General features: G+C 40.3%; 2 protein-coding genes across 6 annotated transcripts; one reads left to right on the top strand and one right to left on the bottom strand.

The window, feature by feature from the left end:
• Positions 1 to 131: 131 nt before the first annotated feature.
• On the bottom strand, positions 132 to 5922 carry si:ch1073-90m23.1 (rap1 GTPase-activating protein 2). Of its 2 annotated transcripts, none has more exons than XM_041044222.1 (19): positions 5715 to 5922; positions 5514 to 5546; positions 5290 to 5380; positions 5056 to 5091; positions 4906 to 4953; positions 4537 to 4734; positions 4325 to 4422; positions 3861 to 3939; positions 3410 to 3463; positions 3235 to 3318; positions 3015 to 3115; positions 2796 to 2925; positions 2453 to 2668; positions 2073 to 2144; positions 1603 to 1689; positions 1344 to 1499; positions 1184 to 1267; positions 1084 to 1103; positions 132 to 979 (listed from the first exon to the last, which is right to left on the bottom strand). In XM_041044222.1, the coding sequence occupies exons 1-19, from the start codon at positions 5783 to 5785 to the stop codon at positions 898 to 900; spliced, it is 1740 nt and encodes a 579-aa protein (XP_040900156.1). In that variant the 5' UTR covers positions 5786 to 5922; the 3' UTR covers positions 132 to 897. The 2 variants fall into 2 exon arrangements, with proteins under 2 accessions (XP_040900156.1, XP_040900157.1); XM_041044223.1 differs by having other exon boundaries at positions 2507 to 2668.
• A 75-nt stretch (positions 5923 to 5997) lies between these two features.
• Positions 5998 to 16280, top strand: casp2 (caspase 2, apoptosis-related cysteine peptidase). 4 transcript variants are annotated; one of them, XM_041044247.1, is made up of 12 exons: positions 5998 to 8047; positions 8460 to 8623; positions 9442 to 9612; positions 9698 to 9772; positions 10379 to 10448; positions 11085 to 11176; positions 11448 to 11630; positions 12218 to 12346; positions 12451 to 12541; positions 13587 to 13775; positions 14263 to 14372; positions 14480 to 16280. In XM_041044247.1, exons 2-12 carry the CDS (start codon positions 8474 to 8476, stop codon positions 14612 to 14614), a joined length of 1395 nt encoding a protein of 464 aa, XP_040900181.1. In that variant the 5' UTR covers positions 5998 to 8047; positions 8460 to 8473; the 3' UTR covers positions 14615 to 16280. The 4 variants fall into 4 exon arrangements, with proteins under 4 accessions (XP_040900181.1, XP_040900180.1, XP_040900184.1 ...); XM_041044246.1 differs by having other exon boundaries at positions 13587 to 13787; XM_041044250.1 differs by lacking the exon at positions 9698 to 9772.
• The last annotated feature ends 285 nt before the right edge of the window (positions 16281 to 16565 follow it).

Genomic DNA, 16565 nt, shown 5'->3' with positions numbered 1-16565 from the left:
ATAATAGAAACATTATAAGCCTCGTAAAAGTACAATTTTATATTTATCAGTAGGACTGTTGTATTGGACTGGTTAGTGTACCTAATAAACTGCCAACTGAGTATATTTTAACACTTTTATTTTGCAGCTGTAGGAACTATGTTCATATAGTATACTTATTTTACACATACAAGTAAAATTCAAGTCATATTTTGTTTATATAGCCCAATATCTCAAGTTACAAATTTGCTGCAAGGGGCTTAATCAAAAAATAAAAGACGAATTATTTGTATTTTTTTACAGATATATTTCTGTTACATTATAATCCCGGTATTCTTTACTTTGGATGTGACCTTTAACAAGAGTTTTAGTCAGTGGAACATGTTTGCTCAACAGCTGGTTTTACAAAGCACTGGTCGTGTTTTCCTGATATCATTAAACCCATCTTTTTTAATTTAATTTCTGCTGCTGTTCCCCACCTCAGTCTCCTTCCCTTTGACTTGTCTTTACATCTGTCACTGAAGAACAACTAATTTCCTGATCACACACACACACACACACACACACACACACACACACACACACACACACACACACACACACACACACACCACACACACACACACACACACACGATTTGTCATATTTAGCCTGATGACAGAACAGTGAACTCATTGTCTCGTTGTCTTTGCAGTTTATACATCATACAATTTGACCATTCTTATTAATCTAGAATATCACTGCTATGACAGTAAAATATATACTATTTATTTATTTATACTATTCTCAGACATACTATTTACTTTCACATTCTATTTACACTGAAGTCATCCAACTGGATAATAAAACAGTAACCATATGGACTATCAATATCCTTATGTATATTCATGTCTAAAATCTAAATATTAATATTTCTCTTTATGTCTCCTCTTGAGGACTTGTTTGATCTTTGAGTTCAGCTGGTCCCAAACTGTCAGCAAGTGGTCCTGGAGATTTGTCACTGAAAACCAGGGAAAACAGTGTTTTTTTTTTTTTTGTCTTACTTGTCTATGACATTTAATCAGCAATGCAAAAATAAATAACTTGTGTTTTCATGAGTCTTACCTCTCTCCATCTTTCTCTGTCTGTAAAGAAGGTTAGAGAAGATGATTAGCCTTAGGCTTTTATTTGGTCAAACATTTTCCATTTCATAGGGAGTTTTTACCTTTGGCTTCTGTGATGCACTGCCACCAGTCTTCCTGGGTACCCCAAGAGTCTCAAAAGAATGGCTCCTCACTCTGATGGCTCTCTAACAAGAGAAATCGGAAGGAAAATTTGTAAATAGTTAAGTTGAGTAATTTGAGGGTCTGTGAGCCAATATTCACCTTAAAGTTTTCAATGAAGCCTCCACTCCCCTCAGACGCCCCCCGTACGCCTTCAGAAGAGGGGAGAGCAGACAGTGATGGATCACCCATCATGCACTGGGAACGGGTGGAGAGTTCAGCCTGCAGGCTCTCCAGGAGCGATGAACGAGTCCGGAGCTTCATAAAAGGGGAGGCGGGAACACATGGCGCAGAGAGATTGATACTCACAAGCAAACATTAATGCAGTTAAAACGCAGGTGTTGTGCTGTTCTTCCTCTACCTCTAATTTGCTGAAGCGCTCAGCTTTATAACAGGAGATCTCTGCATTGATGAGCTTGGTCAGAAGGAATTCTCTCAGCAGAGAACGCTAGAACACAGGACAGAAGAAACCAAACCTGTGAAGCATTTCAAAAACATATTATACTGTAACAATTCAGGTAAGCAAGGCTCACAGGCAACACGGGTCAAGTAAAAACAAAGTTTACTCGGTTGATAATCGAAGCCAAGTTTGTTTGTTTTGCAACAAGACAGAGGCAGGTGAAAGAGAAGAGAGTGAAAAAACCTGAGGCAGAAAAGATGATGAGACAAAAGTATTAGATTGCAGGTGGGTGTAGGGATCAGGTGAACACACTGGGAAATAAATAATATGTGTAGAAAATTCTACTAAAGCTTTTTAAAGTACTAAAAAAAAAAAAAAAAAAGAAAGCAGCTGATTCAGTGGGACTTATTGACCATTGTGCTGTTTCTTACATCTGAGAAGATGGGAGGATCTGGGATGACTGGACCAAAAGGAGGAACATCCTCTCTAGCTGTGACAGACACCTGTGAGGAGGAGACAAATACTGTGAGCGCATAACTCAATAAACTGGCTTGGCTGTTGGATATTACCTCATGACAGATCTGTATGGATATCTGCTGATAAATAACAAGACTTTGCCTTCCATTGCATAGTTTGTCCACCAGGGGGCAGTGTTTTATTTTTTTTTACTGGAAAACGGCCCACTAAATACACACTTTGATTAAAAAATTCAAATTTAAGATCCCCTTGAGTGATTATCTAAAATAAATGAATATCAGCTGACACGATGTTTTTAACATACAGGAAGCTCAGGAAACAACATGTCACTCACTCCAATTTTCTTGACAGGGATGATCAATTCAGTGTGGTCGGGTTTTTTTGTCACCTGGTATGCAACGCCACCTGTCTCCTCCCCCTTCTGAATCCTCCGTACCACCAGGAAGCAATGCAGGAAGTGAGACTTGATAACATCAGATAGAAAAGGGGTTTGGCCCTCCTGGTAGACCAAAGCTACAATGTCATTACCAATGTGCCTTTTTCTTTGCAACTGTGTAGGATGATGAGAAAAAAAAGCGAGTCAGTGTCTGTTCAAGTGACTTGTCCAAAAAATGTCCCCAGAAAGACAGTTATGAGTCATCAGCACCGAACAGACTGAGATTCAAACAGTAACTGACCTGCTGTGGGTCACCCTCTGTGAAAGGCAGTTTAGTTGCGACATGGAACATGATTTCTCTTCCATGAAAGGAAGTGAAGACTGCTTCGCTTCCTGTCTGACCATGACACACATCCAGTCCTCCCCTGAATCTGTGAAAAGGCAGCGAGGAGGAGAAATCATGTGATTTTACACATTGCATTTGTCATATCTGCAACCAGACAACAATATCATACTCTACCCTGTAAATCCTTGAAGCTGAATTGTCTCTCCCAACATGGACAGGAACTCTTTAAATTCTTCGCTTTCATCATTGTTACTGAGTATGTCCTCCTCAGTGAACTAGAGAGAGACGGATGAAGTCTGAGAGGGAGTAGTTATGATATGGTGCCGTATTTCAGTTGTTTATAAAAAAAAAAAAAAAATGCAGGAAATTTTGAAGTAAAAGCACCCGTCCTTACCTGCCCGTCCTTTTGGTACAAAACGCCAAACTTGAAATTGGGAGACACTCTGTGCTCATCGAATGCGGTTATGAGTTCAGGAGCCTGAGGGATGAGATAGGGAGATCCGCTTTGAGTGGATTTGTGTAAAATAAGTGGCAGTTCTTTTAAATTATTAGGAGTTTGAGAGCAATACCTTGAGGTAGCTGACCACTTCAAACTTTGAGACGGTGACTCTGTCACAGAGCATCTAGAGAAAATATAATTTTGACTTTAAAGACATCTCTTAATCAGTCATCTAAGAGTCACTGAAAGTAAATAAATTTGCTCAGGCATTGTGCTGAAGTGTCATTTTTTGATCAGTAGAATATCAAATATGGTGAGCATAAATGAAACTACTGAAAAGTATGTAAAGTTTTAAAAATGAACTCCACCTTCAACAGCTACAACAATCAAAATGCTTCATGCATGTAAATGCATCATAAGTTCATAAGTTACAAAAAAATGGAACAAACTGACAATTAAAACTTTTTTTGCTGCTAATATTTAAGTACTTAGTTCTTGAGTATTTTTTACAGTGTGAAATTGTCACTTTTACTTTAGTATTAGATCTGAACTCTTTCCCACCAGAATAGGCGGTTTGGTACCTTTGATAATTCAACAGCAGATGGGATGTTAGGGAAGAGAGACACAGAGAAAACTCCATTCAAAGAGCACTCCTTCATTCTGTGAACAAAACAATAATATTCTGTGATACAGCTGCCAGGAATTAACTTCTGCTACTACTAAATTACTATGTAATTTAAAGATCCCCTTCAGACATGTTTTAAGACATAAATATAAAACCTATTTTTTAAAAAGTTCAATTACCTCATTATTCTTCTTAAAATTACCTCTACTTCTTCTCCATCATTTCAGTAAATTTACATAACTCATAAACATACATAACTCTACACAGTGAAGCTCAAAAGTGCAAGTCAGGTAACAATAAGCAAAACACATTTTTCAGTAAAGGGGAACAATGTTCAGAGAAATGCTTTTTGTTGTATGGCAGCTTCGTATTTATATAAAACCCGTCACATAGTCAGGTAAAATAGCCAAAGATCTTGACCTTAGTATCACTCGTAGCTTATTCTCCTCTTCCTCCAAACACACAGAGAGAACCAGTGGCCCCAGAGATGGATCCACTGCTGTGAATGAATGATGGTACTAGAAAAGCAAAGCAATATATTCCTTCAGATTGTACAACGGCTATTTCTACACTTATTTTGAATATAAGTGAATTTATTTATCTAGATAAAGCTTCATATGAAGTATACAAACCCTTGAGCGGAAGAACTCGTGGTATATTTTGGCCTCTCCATCTCTTTCCATGATGTCATAGCTCTCTGGATCAATGCCATAGTGTGAAGAGGTGGGACTCACATCTACAAGCCTCTCCAGTGGGGGATCTATCCAGTAGCCCCCCAACTTTGAAGGGAGAATGAGCGGCAGTTCTCCACCTATTGTTAAAAGCTGAGACTAAAATAGACACAAAGGAGATACCTGATGACGCTGATGAGGGCCTGTCTCTTCGTTGTTTGGGGAAACAAATGTTATGGTGGTCACGAAAAGGTCAGTGTTAACACACACGGGATCATGCCCGTATATAAAGTCAGCTCTGTGGGTTTTATTCTCAGATTGAAGACTAACCTTCAGAGGTAGAGGGAATTCACACCGCTGCTCATCGATCCTGCTGCCCTGATGGACAAGAGGAATACTGCTGATAAGTAACTTCTCCTGCTCAGGCATCACTGGCCGCACACATACACACAACCCAAGATCGATCATACTGTAACTCACCTGTAGCTTTTCAATGATTTCAAACAGCTCTGTGTCCTGATATGAACAATAGGCAGCAGACGCCAGACAGAAATGCAGACAGAGAGAAAGGGAAGGAGAAACATAGGGGGGAAGAGGAACATGACAAATGACTCAGCTGCAAGTGAAAACAAATTTCTCAGAAATGCAGTATATGGGGTATATTTAATTAGAATTAGAGGATGAGGTGAATGCTGAACATGATGTTGATATCACCCTCTGGTTGCTACTGGCAGAGAGGAAACGCTTGCTCTCGCTGGCAGGAGAGTCCAGGATGTCTAGTATATTGTCCTCTGCAGATTCAGGTCTGCAGCAACAGGTTGATTTACACAACAAAACAGCACAATTCATTGCTCTCATTCATTTCTTACAGTACACAATAAAGCTTGAATGTTAACTCAAAACAGCTGCAATACAATGGAAATAAAAAACAACCTCACCTTGTCTCATCCCCACATGTGAATCTGTCCACACTATAAACAAGGAAGTGAGAACTACTGAGAAAGTAAAACGGACAATCTTAAACTGACAGGATTGCTTAAATCTAAAAATAATGTTATTGACTCTGTGTTTGTAGCTACTCAATTGACTTTTTGTAGAGATTGTCAGTCCTAATATGAGACAAACAGTGTTTTACTCACCCTCCATATGCCCCAAAAGTGAAACTTCTCTTTCTGGAGAAGGACGTGTCATTCCTCTTTTCTCTCTCCATGGCTTTGGTGTCACTGTGAGTGCTTGTACATGCCAGTTTGTTGCCGAGTCAATCAGGGCTGGCTGAGGTTGAATTAATTCACTCTATCATTCTGTCACTCCTCCTCCTCTCTGCCCCCTGCCTCTCACTCATTTAAGTTTCCCTTTCCTGCCCTCTGTCCTGCTGTCAGCCAGAAAGGCAGGCAGCATTAACCCACTCATGGTCGCAGGTGTAGCAGCAATCACAAACTGTGAAGTGGACAGTCAGGCTGCTTCATGCCATTGATCCCAGTGCTCGAATAAACACTTGTGGTGGTCTCTCACACCGACCGAGCTTAAAGATATACTTGTAAATAAATAAAGAAATGGGTGAGACATTTTCTCCGGGACCAGTTACCCTTTGAGTCGGGAAGGATCATCAATTATTGACAGCACACACAGTGAGGGTGAGAAGATAGACAGCAGGGGAGGGTGAAGTCAGGAGAGGGAGAGAGAGAGGAAGACAAAAAGAAAGAGATAGAGGAGGTGTGCACATTTAAATGGTGTGTCACATGACGCAAATTACATTATTTCTATTAACTGTAACTCTTAATTCAATAATGTTTGTTCTGTTGGTAGAGGAGGTATTCAGAATATGTATTTGTCAAACTGCTAAAAGTGAAATTATAGTTAAGGGTGAAAGTAAAAATTCCCCAGTTTCAGCCCTTCATGCAACCTTTTAAAAAAGCTATTTACTAATTGGAAAAAGTACTCAAGTTCTCAAGCAAAAGTAAAAATTACACAATGTAAAATACTCCATTACAAGTAACAGTCCTTCAGTTAAAATCCTACTTGTGTAAAAGTGGGTTATGTAGGTATTACTGGCAAGCTGTTCTTAAACTAACAAAGTAAACATAAGAGTTTTAGATGAAGAAATAATGTAAAATCTTTATCTGAAGAATCACTACAGTGGTCCAATAAATGTAGGGAAATAAAAAGTATAATTCATTCCTCTTAAATATAGTGGAATACTCAAGTGAAATATTTGAGTAAATATTCTTAGTTTCTTCCAACCACGGATTTTGAAAAATCCTTCTAAGTTTAAGAGAGCTGCAGAGGTCTCTAAATCTGGTTAAGTTTGCGATTACTGCAGAACAGAGATAGATGAAAGTAGCTTCTAACACATGCTTTGGAATAACTCTATAATTCTGTATATTTTTGGTGATGAATGATACCTCTGGGGCAGTGAACATAATTCAGAATGAGGTAGCTGTGTTGCTCACCAGTTACAGGCTTTCTTTCTCTTGCAGTCATTTTGGACTAAATTCCCCTTGATATTTTATCTGTTGTACCCCCTGACCCACCCTACTCAAGTTCAGTTTACTTTTCGTTTCCATTTCCTATAATTTGTTCCTATTCATGTTTGTTTATTGGTAATTTTGCAGGTTTGTTTGCAGGAGATTCCAGGCACACAAGTTACAGTTTTTCTGATTTAAAATAATTATTTTATTTTTCAGAATAACACAGAACACATGAACAACAGCAGAATTGGTTATTATGTTGTAGGATTATCATTGTAATGAAGAATTTTAATGTGGTTGAGATGGAAGTTTTTTGTAACTACTTTATACAAGTTATTGTTGGGTATTTTTGTTTGTAACAACATAACAAACGATTAATCAATCAATACATACACATACACACAGCATATTGTTTGTATTAGAAATATAAATCAGCACAAAATAGAAATACTGAAGTAAATAGAACTACCCCAAAGTTTGACTTAAGTGGGTGTCTCTCTACTGTTAATTACACATCTTAATTAAACGTTTTGCGTATTTGAGCTATGATCACGCCTTTTATCATGAATGGAAATTATTTTATTTTGAATCCCACTCCATTTCCTTCTCATCCTCGTCTTGTTAGATGGCTCACTATTAGAGAGCTGTTTGTGTCTGTCTTCAAAGCGCTCCTTATCAATTGGTCAATTATTCACAGAAACCAGATTCAAATTTTAAAAAATGAACTTGTCTCCACTGTTTTACAGTAGTTTTACAGCCTGTTAAAAGGCAGCCGATTGGCTGCTCGAAACGTCACTCAAAGCGTATTGTTCTGTCATTGGTCCCGACCCAAAACGGCTTTGGAGCGCCGCCTCCTTTGATTTCAGTCCTTAACACCCGCGGAAGTTGGTTTGCGAAGTGAAGATGGGATGTAGTCAGCTTGCGTGAAACTGTGTGAAACACGTCGACATTTTGCTGTAGTTACGCTGGACAATTTCGTACTCACTTGCAGAAGGAGAAGAACGGTAAGAAGGAGGGTCGGGAGGAATTACATTTCGCTTAGCTGAATGCAGGGGAAAAGGGGGCAGTCGAAGTTAGCTAGCTAGCAAGTTAGCATTGGTAATTAGCCACCAGCGTTCAGGTTACTCGTAAATATAACTTTAAGTTAAATACAGTTATTTAAAGTGTTTTGTTATGATAAGCTAACATGAAGGCATGTGGAACGCGCAGTTAATTATCTAGCGACATGTCCGAGTGAGAGAGCCCAGCAACAGTAAAAGGTACAACGAAACTGAAGAAGAAAAACACCACAGCGTGTCTGGCTTGTAGTGAGACACTGGAGTTGTTGGCATTGCCAGTCACCTTGTTATACTGTGGTTTACCCTCTGTGCTGCTGTTATCGAAGTTCATGTGCTTTGTCACCTGCCCTGTAACCAGTGTGCCGGCGCAAAATGTTGGAGTGTGGCATGCTGGAGCGGGACAGACAGACTCTTCGGATACGCTCTAAGGTTCTCTGCAAACAGCTGGTGGTGGATGAGATGCTCATTCAGTCACTGCAAGCAGACGACATCCTAACCGAGAGCATGGCAGAGAGCATCATGGTATGTGAACACTGATACATGACATACTGTTACCCTCAGGCAGTAAACAGCAATTAATAGTACACTGACATCCCTTATTATTCCAACTTAGGAGTGTTCACGCGTTTTTCGAAAGTGGTTAACCCCAGTGCTAACCTTGTAGTCACACCAGATACATTAACTTGTTTTGTTATGTTACATACTTGTAGCACTTAGTTACCAAATGTAGTCAGATAACAGACAGTGTATATGTACTCCAGTAAAGTTAGTTGAGTCAATTCTGCCAGCAGATTACTCGGATGTTTGTGCTTCTGTTCACCATAAGGGAAATATTGTTGATGTTTCCACCAACGCGGCTTTTTTCACTCAGCTGCTCGTAATTATGCTTTAAACAATATTATGTGGGATTAACCTTTGATGCAGAGTTGCAATTGATTAATTTTAAGGGGTCACTGGCTACATAGCTTGGAAACCACTGGGTTATGCTTCTCTCACATGTGAAGTTACAAAAGGCCAAAATAAAAGATAGTCAAGAGTCAAATCTAGCTAGATATGTGAAACAATGCCATGTAAATGCAAGGGTTTCTTAATGGTTGACATTACTGATTAGCACCTGAGATGCTCCTTTTACACAGCGTTTGAATGCACGTCATTTTATTTTTTAGACAAATCTTAATGACATGGAGAGTCAAAAGTGGGTGGTAAGAAAACAAAATATCACATTAAGGAGAGTAAAGATGGTAAATATAGGGCTAGTAAAGATAGAAAATCAAATGTACTGTTAGATTTAATCTTTGTCAGTAATCTTTTCTTTTCTAATCTGATCTCTTCTACTTTAGGCTGAGCAAACGTCTCAGAAACGAAGCTGGCGTTTGCTACTACTCTTACCAAAGCGAGGACCCAAAGCCTTTAACAGCTTCTGCACAGCTCTCCAGGAAACTGAGCAGCAGCATCTGTATGATCTGCTCACACAGTCACCAGAAAAAGACGGCAAAGAGACACATTCAGAGGTGAGTGTATACGTTGTTTAACAAAGTTGTATGCTGCAGATCCTTACCAGACTTAGTGCAGTCTTAGAGTGTTTTCTACTCACAGAGTATTCAGCCTGAGGAAGAGCCAGAGGGTAAGGCAGGGGGACTGGTCATGCAGACAACAGAGAAGAAAAGAGAGGTGAGAAGAGTGCTTACAGTGCCCAGTCCAGGATTACTGTGGGCATTACCACTATTGACATTTTTCATAAGACAAAGATTTGACAAAAACTACTGTTGGTAGAAGTTTGTATTATTTAATATATGTTTTTTAATTCTCAGCTCAATTACACATGCTCACAGTTTGAAAAAAAAAGTTCTAATAGTTACATCGTCTTCTGGAGACATCCTCATTAGACAGAGAGGAAAAGAGTGAGGTGAGCAGGACCACATCATGCCCAGTCCAAACCTCAGATAGCTGCCTACGCTCAGAGTCATCACACAGTGTCAGTCCCAGTCAGGGAGGAGGACAGGAACAAAGAGCGTCAGAGGACAGAGAAAAGAGGAAGAGATAAGCCAACGCATGTGAGAATTATACACCACATCCATCTTATGTTGACAACCAGATGGCCTGCTGGGGTAATCAGACAGCAGACAGGACATTCCCTAATAGTTAAGTTACGATTGCAGTTGTCATTCCCACAACAGACAATGGAGGACAAGATTCTGCATTATCTATTTAATATGGTTTGTGTTATAGCAGCTAGTGTTTTGTCTTTAACAATTTGTGCATGATTTTACATTTCAGAGGTTTTTGGACTCTTCTCTCCCATTTCCCACCCAGGAGGGTATTGCAACCAAGAGAGCAAGGACACATGGTGAGAGTGTGGTATTGCAGTGTAGCCTGCATTCAGGTTAAAATGTGTTTCTTTGTGTCTGGTGTTGTTATCATTATTTTTCTGTTTCCCTGGAGATCCGGGTGGGGTGTCTGGACAAGAGAGTTTATCTGTTGTTCAGTTTTAAAACACAGGTAATTGAATACGCTTTAACACAAAAATGTTCTGTGGACAGGATCTGCTTAGATGGGTTTTGTCTGTGTGATCTGTTTATTACATGGTCTTATCTATCAAAATTAACTTTTTGCTCTATCTGCTAGTTGCTGGTAAACGGAAAAAAAATTTACAGACCCAAATATTTTACAATGCTTAATTCACCATGTAGATTTTTACTCGCCTTTGACAAGTGGCGGGTGCTAATTTTAGACCCTGATTTTGTCATTGAGAGAAGTGTAGGAGTGCATTTGCTCTGGCATTTGGCTACTGTCTCTACCTGCAGGCACCACGCCCCAAGAGTGACTCATTCACAGCACTGTAGTGCAGAGTTTGCTGTCACACTGCTGCTGCTGACAGGGGCACACAGTGATTTAAAAGTTTGCATCAGCATTTTAATTTGTAACAAGCAGAGGTTTTAACTCTGTGTGTGTGTGTGTGTGTCTTTGTGCGTGCGTGCTGCAGAGTCCATGGAGTGTAGTCTGGATGCAGACAGTCCCATCAGCACTCCCGTGCTCCCATGCTCTCCTGACTTTTATGTCTCTCACTGCCAGCAGGTAAAATACATCTTTTCATCAGGTCAGCTTGACAGGTTTGCAGCCACTTCACTCTGTTATATTTTACCTAGGCGCTCTTGAGAAATACATATTCAGTATCATACCACCTTTCTAGATCGGAGTCAGTATGATGAGATGCATAAAACTTTAAGATTGTAACTTGAAGTACTTTCATTTTGAACTCGCTAATCCATATTTGCCCTTTTTCATTTATTTTTTTCTCCATTTCTTTTGCATTTTTTGTTTTACTCTTTCACTTTTCCCGCTCCAGTCTTACAGAATGAATTCATCCCCACGGGGCTATGCTTTGGTGATCAGTAACGTGACCTTTGACTCTTGTGCTGCCGCCGATCTTGACACCAGGAAGGGAGGTGAAGTTGATGATGAGGTCCTCAGGAAGGTCTTCACAGAGCTGGACTACCCGGTTACTCTCCACAGAGACCTCACTGCTCAGGTAACACACACACACATATAGACGCAGGCTCAAATGTATTTACAGGATGCTGTTTGAAACATGAACCATCCATCTTATTTAGTTGACAAACAGAAAAGGGAAGTTGTAAAAGGGGGAGGAACAACCTTGACTTGTTCTGACACAGTCACTTAGCCGGTGCTTGTTGAAAAGATCCTCTCTCATAATAAGATTTGTTCAGTAAGTATGTTTAACTCAGTTCCCATATTCAGCGCTGTTCAGTGTTAACAATGTTATCAGGAAGCAAATACACATTTAAATAAATTTTAGTTGCTTATCCTGCTCTAAGAAACCTGGAATGAGGAATGAGTGAGCATGCTGACTGTCACTGTCTTGCTGAAAGACTGAGAAGATACACACCTGCAGTGTGGGTACTGACTGTGTGAGTCGAGAGACCTTGAATTTAAATGAAATTGCTGCTCAAACCCAGAATGATCTATGTAACCACATGGTTGCCTTACCAACCACCTCAGTGTTAAAAAGCAACCTGCAAACAGAAACTTGGAAAGCCTTCGATACATGCTTGTCTGTGTCACCCACAGCGTCCTGATTTCTTATTCTTTGTGTAGGATATGAGGACGTCTATTGAGAATTTTTGCCGGCGACCAGACCACCGGACAGTGGACAGCTGTGTGGTGTGTCTGCTCTCTCATGGAGTGGAAGGAGCTGTGTATGGCACAGATGGACAGCTCCTGCAGGTGTGTTTCTTTAAAAATTTTCTTTGCTTTTGCGTGTAATGTTATTCAAGACTCAGTTCCCTTTCAGACATTCATCAGACATGTAACATGTATGTCACTTTCAGCTGGACTGGGTGTTTGAGGCCTTTGATAATGCGCACTGTCCACTGCTACAAAATAAACCGAAGATGTTTTTCATCCAGGCCTGCAGAGGAGGTAAGACTGTGCGGTTAGTAAGCGGTCCTGGGAAAGAGCCACAAGGTATCATAATTCACTAAGTTTGTTTTTAGGGACTGCACAAATACAGGGACTCCATAGGGACACCACATTTTGTCAGGTGTCACCCTTCTGGCCACTGACAGGTAACCTGGGGAGCACTTTATTGAATGGAATCATAATATGTCAAATCCCTATGTTCTGCAGTAGACCTGCAGAATGCAATATAAGTACAATGATAGTCCATAAACATGTAATTAATCTGTGACTTAACCAGGCTCCCAGTTAATTAGATAGTCTCTGTGATGGAGGTTGTGGTCTCACTGCACAGCTGACAACGCCCTTAACAAATCCTCAGACCCCTCAGGAGCAATCCTAATTACTGTCATGTGTTTCCTCGCACCACCACAGAGCCCACCACAGGTGTGCCACTGAAAGGCCTTAGATGTGCTTGGCCAATACCTCTGTAAATAGCTTCAGTGAAAACCAGTAATTGTTTTGTTCCACAGTTCAGGGTTTCATTGGTTATGAAAATCCTGTAAAAATTACCTAGATAAAAACCTACACTTTTTTTTTTTATAACAAAGTCTTTTCTTTCAGAAACGATTCAAATAATCCAGTTGAACAGATGGTCCCTTATATGTGATGATTACAGATTTTGTTTTTCAGTTCTTGTTTTATCACAGAAAGCTGAGTTGCAGAAAGTCAGTGTGGGTCTGTGAGCTTGACATTAATCACTCAACAGCTTTGTCTTGGCTTTGCTCAGAAGTTAAAAAGTATGTTTTTTGCCAGGGCTCTGGTTAAAAAGACTGAAGTTGAGTCTGAGACAAGTCTAAGTCTGAGTAGTTTCACGATAAAGGGAGTGAGTGAGTCTGAATGAGGGATGAGACCAAGTGAAGACAGATAAAACCTCAGTTTAACTCTGTTGAGATGGTAAATATGATGACTACAGCAGACAAGACAAGTCTCCAGTTGTTGAACACAAGATATTGAAAAAAAAACTGTCACATATTAAACCCTAAATTGAAACCTTCTTGTCCTCCAGACATGATGGACTGTGGAGTGGAGCAGATAGATGGACCAGCGAGGACCTGCTCACCAAGCTGCGAACAGCGAGATGCTGGTCGGGAAGGACAGGGGGATGCAGACTCCAGACAGAGAGGGGACATGGGGAGGCCCAGGATTAAACTGCCCCAACGGTCTGACATGATCTGCGGCTTTGCATCTCTCAAAGGTCAGAAAATTTGTAAGTTTGTCTCTTTTTGCTATTCTGGGGTCGATTTATTTGGGAAATGTGCAAATGTAGTGATTAACTAAAATGTTTACAGTTTTAAAAAAAAATGAATGGGCCAGTGCAGATGTGCAGTAATGGATGCAATGGAAATGGAGAGGTTGTGCATACAAGTTTTTACAAGCTTACAAGTACATTTAATTGAAGCAACATTTTGACCAGGAAAATCAAATCAATGTGTGGGCTACATGCTTTTTCTCCTCCATAATACTGATTTTGTCCTTCTCCTGTACCCAACTGGGGCTGATTTTGCACTGGTTTTCTACCAGTAGTGCATGCAGTCTGCACAGGAACTAACCAATTTAAGACATAAATTCATCATTTTCAGTCTCTGTTTCCAGAAATGTAAATACCAGAGACCACCTTTGCTCTGTCTCCCTGCGTCTCATCTCAGTGTATTAAGCCTTTGTTTGATCTCTTCCTTCTCAAGGCACAGCTGCCATGCGAAACACCAAGAGAGGATCCTGGTTCATCCAGGAACTTAACACAACACTCCGCCTCCATGCCAGGGACACACATCTTGCAGATATCCTGGTTCAGGTGAATATAATTGTCCCATACTTTTCATATGCTGACCACACAGTGTAAAATCTGCCTTCATGGCTGTAATTTTCTCCTCTCTTCCTTTTTCTCTCACCCTTCTCTAGGTCAATGCGCGTATCAAGGAGAGGGAGGGTTACGCCCCGGGCACCGCCCACCATCGCTGCAAAGAGATGTCAGAGTTCACCAGCTCGTTGTGCAAAGACCTCTACCTGTTCCCCAAGTACCAGCCCCAGTATTGATATACAGTACAGTATGCAAAGATCAACATGCAGTGCCTAACGCACACAGGCCATTCCTTGCTTTGAAGCCTCTCAATAAGGGCACACAACTGTTCATTCCACAACAGTTACTGCCACACACTCACACATTCCTCAACTACAACTTCTCATCCAAGGATTTATTCATTCATATTTTCTGTGTAAATACTGCCTTCCCAAACACACACATACACTCAAACGAACCTTGGAAAGGAAAAAGGAGCAGGCTTATATTAATCTACATGTACTTGGAAATGAGCAACATATTACCATACAACTTACTTGTTTGTCTGTGTGTCTGTGTCTATGCCAGTTAGAGGGTTTAGATTTTAATCCTTTTTAGTCAAAGACGAATTTATTTTTTTGTTTTCTCACTGCACAGCTACGTTGAGGTTTCACAAGTCTCTCTTTTTAAACTATTTTGTACACAGATCTATTTTTGTGCCTTTATTTTGTATGAAATTGTTTTTATAAGGATTTTTAATCCCATTCTCTTTTATTTGTAAAAATTACCATTTCTTATTTTAATGAAGTGACAGGCAGGGGGCAGCACAGCTGAGGGAAAATGCATTTCATCATCTCTCTTTCATCAATATTTTTTCTGTCTCCTGCAGCTCTAAATAATCATTACTGTTAAAACAGCAGACAGGCTTTATTTCAGTGACAATCAGCCACAAGTGAGGGTTAAACAGTGAAGTCATATCCTCACATAGTTTACCTTATGAAGAGAAACACACCTATAGGGCAGCTTCAAAACAAATTGTTGATCACATTGTTTTTTTTGTGGATGATTAATCAGCAAAAATTCTACTTTTCAACCTAAAGTTTGATGAATGCACCAGCTGAAACCCTGCAAAATTCTCTGTTACTGTCCCTGTCTGGGTGGCGGGCTGCCAGGGGAATGTGGTGCTACTTGTGAGGTCATACACCTACTGTATGAACTTTGACCTTTATGCTAACTCTGACTCCTGATGGTGTTTCCCCCTATGCGAGCACTGTGCACTTAGTCCCCCTTACTGTATTTTGGTGTTATTTTACTTTATCTGATACACTAAGGACAAACCATGTATTTCCTATGTCTTCCACAGTTCCACAACAGTTTTCTACAGTCGCCTGTACCATGTGAGGATGATCTGTTAGACAAAGTTATGACTATGGTGCTTTCACAGTGTATTGTATCACTTTGGCACCCCCACTCGCCGAGGAAATCTATTTCTCAAGGCTGTGTGAGCATTGATGTTTCCCAGAAAAGGCCTGGCCAAGCGAAGTGTGTTTAGTTACAACAGTGTTGTAGTGAAGAAAACAGAATATATGGTCGAAGCAGTATTGATTGTCAACCATCTGTAAACAAAGATGCTTTTAAGCAGTGTGTGAGGTGCCTGTGATAGAGTTTACCCTGGTCTGGAATGTGCTCACTCCTCTTATGTTTTGGTTTTTATCATTAGGGACTATAATTTTAAAAAGAAAACAGATTGGAGTAGTATGAAAGGGTAACTCTCCTGCAGAGTGAGAAGTTCTGAAGGTTGATATTTGCTGCCAAGTTCCGCTGAGGTACAGTTTGGGTGACCGGGTGAAATTTTTATTTCTGTCAACACCAGTGACTGCCAAATGTTCTATACAATAAACAGGCCATGGTTTTTGAACATGACAGATCAAAGGTTTTTGTTTTCTTAAAGCTGCATGTGCATATGTGTGTACCTGGGGGGTGCATACGTCTGGTTTAAGCTGAATCCTGTGGAGTGAGTGTGTGAGGCCCCCTGCACGAATGTACACCGTGTGTGCATGCTCCACTTTATTTGATCCCCCTTGTTGCTGTGTTTGTGTGTGTTGTTCCCGGCGTACAGCCTGTCCTCTCCATTCTCAGGTATAGTATAACTGGCTCCCCACTATTCCGCTGCGCTCAGGTCTCTCCATGCTGCGACTGGGACGTATG

This window comes from Toxotes jaculatrix, chromosome 8 (genome assembly GCF_017976425.1).
Source record: "Toxotes jaculatrix isolate fToxJac2 chromosome 8, fToxJac2.pri, whole genome shotgun sequence".
Lineage (NCBI taxonomy): Eukaryota > Metazoa > Chordata > Actinopteri > Toxotidae > Toxotes > Toxotes jaculatrix.
This window is presented reverse-complemented; position numbering and strand designations above follow the sequence as displayed.